General features: G+C 35.6%; 1 protein-coding gene across 1 annotated transcript; it reads right to left on the bottom strand.

Annotated features, from left to right (window-relative positions):
- Nucleotides 1–1622: 1622 nt before the first annotated feature.
- CYP71 (cyclophilin71) lies at nt 1623–8114 on the bottom strand. The gene is made up of 13 exons (XM_089630861.1): nt 7884–8114; nt 7122–7207; nt 6424–6512; nt 5206–5445; nt 4944–5065; nt 4733–4808; nt 4340–4447; nt 4057–4233; nt 3692–3909; nt 3381–3513; nt 2683–2906; nt 2093–2246; nt 1623–1991 (listed from the first exon to the last, which is right to left on the bottom strand). Exons 1-13 carry the CDS (start codon nt 8030–8032, stop codon nt 1908–1910), a joined length of 1860 nt encoding a protein of 619 aa, XP_089486987.1. The 5' UTR covers nt 8033–8114; the 3' UTR covers nt 1623–1907.
- Between the last annotated feature and the right edge of the window lie 475 nt (nt 8115–8589).

The raw sequence follows: 8589 nt of genomic DNA, 5'->3' as shown, positions 1-8589 counted from the left end.
TCTTAGAGCATGCCCAACCGAACGCCAAAACACTGATTTGGAGTCATGAATCACTCCAACCGAACGCCAAACCCCACTTCAAAATGGCGTGAAGTGAATTTTATATGTTGTGCTGCGCCATATTTGGTGCAGTACTGTTCACCACTCTAAAAACAATTTTCATTTGTTATTTAGTCCTTGCAAAATTTATTATTTACTCAATTGTCATTGTTTTATAAAATTATATCATATTTATCTAAAAAATTATTTTTATATTAAATATTTTAAAAAACCACAATACTTTAAAATACAACATTGACATTTGGAGTTTGGGAAAAACTAAAATGACATTAATATTAATACCGAAAAAAATAACATTACAACGACATTGAAATGAAAAAAAAAAGACATTTAAAAAAAAACACAAAACAACAAAATAAAATTGAAAATAGAATTACAATACATAAACTAATAATCGGGAAGATTAGCGTCGGATCCTCCAAGACCGGTGAAATGCATTGATCGACCATTTGTGGGAGGGATATTCTAATTCGGATGTGTAATTGTACTTTTTTTTTTTATTTTATGTTATTTGTTTTGTATTTTGTGTTTTTTAAATATTAAGTTTACTTTGTGTTAATTTGTATTTTGAATAATTTTAAGGAGTAATACTTCATTATTAAATAATGAATAAGTGGTATAATTGAAAGATATTAAATAAATATAAGGGTATAGAAATAAATAAGAGAAAGTTGAATATAAAATTAATATTTCAATTTGGTGTAAAAAATAGAGTTCGGTTGGAGATGAGGTAGTGTTTGATGTGACATGTACTGTAAAATAGAGTAGAAAATGGTGTTATCGGGTGGAGTTGGTCTTAGAGAGGTTAAAATGGACCATGGAGAAAAAAAACCTCGATCTCTCAAGGAGCTTAATGGAAAGTCGTCGAATAAATAATTTGATTTTAATTGCAAGCAAAATGACATGAACGCAATTTTTTTTATTTAAAAAGGAGTTGTTATTTTGGAATATAAAGGGTTCAATTCGAAATGGAAATCTTTGATCTGCCTCACCTCACTATCATTCTCGGTTTTCATCAATTTTCTCTTATGTTGCTAGGAACAAACTTGAATAACTGATATCTGGGGATTCTGGTAGTCCAAAGATAGAATTGTGGAATCCAATTTTGGCCAAAAACTATCAAAATACTCGATGAAAGTATGATTTTTATCCGAATGGGGACGCTTACGCTTATCCGATCCGTCATCTCAAACCTGACCTCATACTAGACGCTGGTCTTCCTAATTCTGGCAAGTGTGGTGAACAATATTTTATCCTTGGAAATGTCTTTATCAACCTGTGACTTTGACGATTCCATGGACCAGAGTTTGTAACACCATGTTTCGAGTTCTATCAAGCTTCAACTCTACTATCCATATGCGCACACGCACAAAAGGGCGTGTTTTAAATCTTAAAATTCGATATTCAGCGAAAAAGTTTAACCTTAACTGACCTTGGACTGGTTGAATGATAATTTGATTTCTCAGGAAAGAAGTTTGAAATGTATATTGTTGAGATACCTGCAATACTTACTCATTAATGTCTTTTAAGGTTCCAAAACCTCCTATTTAAAGATTAAAACACGTTGCAATTGCAACCAAATACAATTATTTCCGCTATCAAAGTACTGATAGCTATCTGCGACTTCCATTCCCAAAAACCTAACAGAAGTTTTACTTTCAAGAACAATTTTTTAAAATGAAACAAGCAACCTTTCCATGTCTAGCTAAGTCCAGTGCTTCCTCATTTTCTTTACTTTTTTCGTCACAAGTTTCTTTTCACAAAATACAAAAGAGAATCTGGCTCGAGTTTTAACTGAAGAATGACTGAAACATGAAACAGATGAAAAATCAGACGCAAAAAAGTTTTTAAGACTTGGGAACGGTTACATTTAGGATTTTGACATCTTGGTAGGGTTTGTCTGTCTTGTCGGTCTTCACTTTCTCTATAGCCTGTCAACAATGTATAAGCTTTGTAAGTTCTTTCTAAGCATTGTAAACACCACTTTAATTTAATTCCTAGTGGTCCAAGCACCTATTAGTAATGATTTTACCTGTATAACATCCATGCCCTTTATAACTCTGCCGAAAACTGTGTGCTTGTTATCGAGCCAAGCAGTGGCGACTGTTGTGATAAAGAACTGAGACCCATTTGTATTCGGACCCGCATTAGCCATCGAAACCGTGAAAGGCCGGTCATGACGTAAACTGTATTGGGATATATAAGATGAAATGTAAGATAAAAATAAAAACACCAATTATTCAAGCAATCAATAAGTATAACATAAACCTCACACACAAAAAAATGTGTCGCACACAAAAACCTAACACACAAAAAAATGTGTCACAAGTTCCAAAATTTATGTTATGGCCCAGTGTTTGGGACATTTGGGGGTAATAGAATACAGGTATTTTTTATGGGGAGGAGTTATATACAGAAGATACCTGGGATATGATTAACCACTGTATTTCCATCTTAATAATAATAATAATGATAATGAAAAAATAGCCTTTGATGACTCTGTGGAAGATAAGATTGGACTCGGTGCTGTTTAGGCTTGTAACTTGTTTGCTTTGGTTTTTCTCCAGAACGTGGCTTTATTCATGAAGCTTTTGTTTCTTCTAAAAAAAATTAGTTGGTTACCTCTTGTGAAATTCATCCTCAAACTCTCTACCCCAAATAGACTGACCACCGGTACCATCCCCCAAAGGATCTCCTGTCTGAATCATAAAGCCTTTGATGACTCTGTGGAAGATAAGATTGTCATAATAGCCATTCCGACAGTGAGTAGTGAAGTTCTCCACCGTTCTTGGACACTCCTCTGGGTATAACTTCATGTGTATGTCACCCATTGTGGTGTGCATAATCTGTAGGAACACATACAATTTTTTTAAGCAAAAAAGAGCACGGCTAGTAAAAAATTGTATTATTAATTAATACGGATTGTTATAACCAGAAAAATGATATGTTAGGTTACGTAAAAAATAAAAATAAATAATAATAATAATAATCATAAGTTTATTGAGGTGAAGCAACGTCAAGAAAGTTAATATGATGGGCATAGACGCTCTATACCCTACAATGATAACAGGGCAAAAAATACGAAGAGTTGGTGAGTGAGAAATGCACTCACTTAATTTCCTGGCATCATAAACTTCATGCTCTTAAAATCTCATTCAATTTCATTCTTAAAATCATACTAAATTTGTACTATCTAATATCTATACTTCTCATTCTACAATTAGAAATACTGTTTTAATGTGTCCAGAATATTTTTTTTAGTCTATGACGTCCCCAATGTATCATCTCATTCTGAATAAAGTAGAGAGATAATAGCTTACCACATTCTCAGGTAGAGATGTTGTGACTGACTTGCCAATATCTGATACAGCCAATAGTTCATCAGGAGGCGGCTTTTCATTGAATACATCTCTTCCTTTACTAGCATCTTCTGGTTCCTCTGGTTCTCTTTGACTACAAAGGTTTCAGAAAGCAGATCAGATAAGGAATACATATAACAGAAAATTTGTACACCAGTACTGTAATGGATATAAGCACACGATTATTAACGTAACCCATATAATACATTAACCAACAAAGTATGCTTTTGTGGAAGTCGAAAGCTTTTAAGATATACATGTTGCCATGTTACCTGAATAAATAGATTCTGTGCTTCTTGAAGGCGCAACATACAAGAGTAGGATCAACGAGGGGCTCTTTGCTCTCATTAGCATTCGCCGCGGCCGAGGGAATTTTTCTAACTTTTTTGCTGCTCCTGTCACCTTGATACAAGGCGATTCTCAGAAACCTATCATTGTTTTCTACCTTCCCAAGTATCCGAGACACTTTGTTGGTGTGGAGATTTACCACCTACATATACAAAGAAACAACAGATAAATACCATTTTTTTCTTCACCTTAGAAAATGTTACGAAAAAACTGTTTTGTTGTCTCAGATTGGTTGGAAACAGAGGTTTTGGTGTGAGTTGCATAGAACAATCCACGTTACATCATTCACCTTAATTCCAAGTAGAGTTGCATATATTAGGAAATTAGAGCTTTCGTCAAAAACAGCATTTGGCTGTGGAGCAGTTTCAGTTTTTTCGATCTCCTTTTCGACAGCCATTCTTCGCCCAAAATCAATTGCTTCGAGCCGGTACATAGGCACGTCACTTCTTTGGAGATCTTGGGCCACCTAATACGCACACGAGGATTTAAAATTCAATGAACAATGCCAGATGCGAAGAACATATACGCAATTTCATCACATTCACTCGGAGTCAAGAAAGGATTCACGTCACCTCGAGAGACTCATCATAAACACGTCTTAATTTACCCGTCAAGAACCAAAATACTCGTATTCGTCGATCTGGAGATGTTATAGAAAATTGCTTCCCATCTGGGCTCACCTGCAATGGAATTTACTCTTAACTTTTCTTTTTAAATTATTTAAGATGTTAAAATCTAAGAAAGAAAAGCGGGGAAGGCTCATTGGTAAGCACACCCACCCCCCAAATGAGGAGATGTGTCAGAGTCACGCCGAAGTAATAATAAAAAAAAAAAACACCAGAAAATAAGAATTCTTCCAAGGAAAAAGAGCTGATTCTCAAGACTTACAAGTAAGGCATTGAATTAGTCAAAATATCTATCAGCAAGCAAGTACTCTAGCAAAACAGATAAGCAAAGAGTAATACCTCAATAGAAGAAACGGAGGTTTTGCACTTCACAATTTCAAAGAGATTTGTGTCACTTTTCAGTTCGAACTTTACCCTGAAACATTCAGGTAAACACAACATTTTTACAACCCAGTGGGAAGCAGAAGTAACACTTGACATTAGTCCACAGCGCATGTATTAACATCACGATCAATAAATTAAATTAGTTACACGAGCAAAGGATGCGTACGTATCCTTTGGAAACTGAATTGTCTCAGGGCTCCAATACTCAATTATGCCCTTCACGTCTGCTGAAATTACAGTGTCAAACAGATGGCTGTACTTCATTGCTTTCACAGGTCCCAAGTGGATCTGAGGACAGAGTAAGATGGTAATGCTATCAAAATAATAATATAAAAAAAAGTGTTTCATTTTGGAACTGAATGCGCAACGACAACTGTCAACTTCATAAGAAATTAATAAGAATCCCTATCTTTCAGTTGAAAATATACCTCCTTTGAAATGATTGGTTCATTTGAACCAGATCGTGCATCAAATATGTGTACACGGGATGAGTTCCGATCACTAACAGCAAGCCTGGCTTTGGCATCACCTTGCTTGTAGACCCATTCAACAGCACCAGCAACAAAGGATAGGCGAATCATGACCATCATGTCATAGTTGACTACATCATAAATCTTGACAGCGCTGTCATTTGAAATTGTACAGCAAAGTAAACCATCACCACTGACCTGCAAGACTGAAGCAAGTCACGGTTGATGACTGCACTCGTAATTATACAAATGAAACTACACAACACCATTCCTGTAATAACACATCTCCTAGATATATAACATGGAGAATCTGTGTCAACAGCGTGCCCATATTTAATCATCTTCTTTTCATTAAAGCTACAACCACAATGACCAATAGTAGACAATAATTTCAGATCCTATTATATGGTAACATTAAAATGTCCAGGTACCAGTTGATTTTACACTTGATATACCGATACATATCTAATCATCTTCTTTTCATTAAAGCTATAACCACACTGACCAGTAGACAGGGAATAATTTCAGATAATATTATATGGTATAATTAAAACATCCGGTACCAGTTTTTTTTTTCAAAGAAACACTCGGGACTTTTATTGATAACAGGGCAACAGCCTTAGAAAAAGTACAAACACAGAGGAAATGACATTTGACATATCCATTACATTGCCAAATGGGGCAACAAGTCATAGCTAAACTAAACATCGGTTAGAACAAGAAATAGTTGCATAACAATGCCTCTGTTATTGCATGTGCAGCAGACTAGCAATCGGTAAGTACCAAGGTTTATAAATTCATTACGGGAACCAGTACTCTTTTTAATTCTCGAATTATAGAATGAAATTCAAATTAAATCGTGAACATAACTTGATAGGCAAATCAGAAGTTATCTTTTTTAAGTATGCAACAAACACACATTCATTGCATAACAATGCCTCTGTTATTGCATGTGCAGCAGATTAGCAACCAATAAATACCAAGGTTTATAAATTCATTATGGGAACAAGTACCCTTTTTTATTCTCGAATTATAGAATGAAATTTAAATTAATTCGTGAACATAATTTGATAGGCAAATAAAAAATTATATTTTTTTAAGTATGCAACAAACACGCATTCACGAGAATTCTGTTTTTATAGCAACGTTCACATCCATAAAGAAAGAAGAACTCACCGCTAAGCCTTCGATTGGACCAAGGTGGGATCGGAAATGCTTAGCAAACTCAATTCCCATGGCCTTTTTCTTCCAAAATTTCAAATGTCCTGATCAAGAAAAAACAAATGGATATATTTTCTTTGCTTTTGTTTTCAGCTGACAGAAGGATGCTACAATGTGTTGTAATGCTTATGATTATTCAATAGAAAAAAAAATGCATACAATCTTTATGAACTCAAGCCAGGTCGGACAAAAATTTTACAACTAAGGATCCAAATTTTCCCCATTAACAAAGACAAGGTAAAAATAACCATATACAATTAACAGCGACTTGACAAGTTTATAAATAAAATAAAAGGTCCATACATATTGAATCATGTAAGGCCTACATCATGTTATACTTAGATGTTTAGTGTATTCGGTAAAAAGTCATGCTTATTATAAGTTATTGCAAGTGCCAATTGAGGAATATGGCTAATCTGACTTATTTAGGGCAAACTTATGCTTCAACACGAAAGAATACCTCCAAACTAATTAAACCAAAGTGGCTGTCTAAGTGCAATTGCTCATGCCCACACTAAATCAACAAACTTAGTACACCAATCTAAAATCATTCAACACGTTTTACAATAAGTCTAGTGTTCTGGTATCTTAAATGAAATGGGAAAATCTCTGATGCATGTTTATAAGTTAGAAATAGGAACATCGGAATTTACCATCAGCACTTCCAGTGATGAAAAAATCTGCCTGTGAAACCGCAACATGTGTAACGACGTCTCGATGCATATAACTATTCTCATACCTGTTCCCGAACCACAATACAGGATTAATGAGGGCCGATAACTCTCATTTGAAACAAGCTGATTATCACGTGAATCTAAGCGATCAAAATATCAAAGCTTGGACAAACCAGCAAACAAATCTTGAATTTTTTACAAACAGAACCACTGCGCATAACTCTCATCAATTTTCTTCTTCACGTTGTACCAAAAACACCGTTTAAAGAAGTATATTAAAAGCTATAAATTCAACGGGAACATAAGTCGGACCAAGATGACTCCTTTAAACTAAAGACAATTGGGAACGTCTCTCTCAGACTTTCCTTACTGTTGAACCAATTCCATGGGAGCCACTAGACTATCTTAAAATACAGAGCCTAAACAGTAGGCCACTATAAAGCAAAACATCAGTCGATTCAATGAGTTTGTTTGAGCTCTTCTCTTTACCATCATCCTCAGAGACATTTTATGCTTCGGAGTCTGAAGGCAAAACGCTAAACCGAGCAAATCTTGGCAAATGTACTGCAACTAAACCACTCAAAACTACGGACGACGCTCTCTCAACTTTTTATTCGAAACCTAACAAATGGAAGTATGCAATGCCCTAAGTGATTCAAACGAAGAAAAAAAAAAGAAGCAAAATGAAAAACAAAAAGAGCTAAACCCTAAAAATGAAGTTGGAGAAGAAAGTGAACAGACATGTTAGCGGAGGGAAGAGCGTCGAGGTAGGCTTGTTCGAACTGTAGAGGACGCTTCCGCCGAGCCGGAGGGGCGGGGAGTGGGCCCGACGGCTCGTTCTCCTCCTCCGCCACCTCCAAGCCGCCATTTCCGTTCTGAGGCTCTTCCATTGCTTTACTACGTTCTTTCTTTGGGCTCTTCCCAGTTTTTTTAAGTATCAAATTTAGTCTCTTTGAGTTTTGACTCAATCACGCAATATTATACTAATAGAGGGTTGCACACGCAATATTATACTAATAGAGGGTTGCAGAGAAAAATCGTTAAAACCGTGAATCGGACCAAATCGATGGTTTTTGAATCACCGATCCGGTTTTAAACGTTTCTTACTTAAACGATCCGGTTTGAAAATGATCCTGTCCGGTTAATAATTTTTAGTCCGTGGTTCAAACCGGACCGGACCGTTTACATATATATATATATTTAATTTTATTTTTCCTGTGAATCGATTATATTTTATTATGGTTCAATTTTTTATTTTTATTTTTTGTTTTCTCATCCTCTTCTTCTCAAATCTTACGCCACCGTCGTCTCTTCTCCATCATTGACACACAAAACATCTCTCCTTCTTCTCCTTCGACGGTGCGATTCCGATGCTCCAAAGTCCCTTTCTTGCTTGCTCTCGCAGCCTCTCCGGACTTAAAGTCCGCTGAATCGACACACGTTTTGG

The sequence above is a fragment of the Urtica dioica genome, chromosome 11 (assembly GCF_054948205.1).
Source record: "Urtica dioica subsp. dioica isolate 48M chromosome 11, U.dioica_male_clone48M_v1_H2, whole genome shotgun sequence".
Classification (NCBI taxonomy): Eukaryota; Viridiplantae; Streptophyta; class Magnoliopsida; order Rosales; family Urticaceae; genus Urtica; species Urtica dioica.
This window is presented reverse-complemented; position numbering and strand designations above follow the sequence as displayed.

Coding starts and splice junctions, on each gene's coding strand:
- CYP71 (XM_089630861.1), bottom strand. CDS start 8,032: ATGGAAGAGCCTCAGAACGGAAATGGCGGCTTGGAGGTGGCGGAGGAG. Junction 5,446..6,423: donor GTCCAATCGAAGGCTTAGCG/GTGAGTTCTTCT, acceptor TCAGTCTTGCAG/GTCAGTGGTGATGGTTTACT. Junction 4,448..4,732: donor CCTCCGTTTCTTCTATTGAG/GTATTACTCTTT, acceptor ATTCCATTGCAG/GTGAGCCCAGATGGGAAGCA.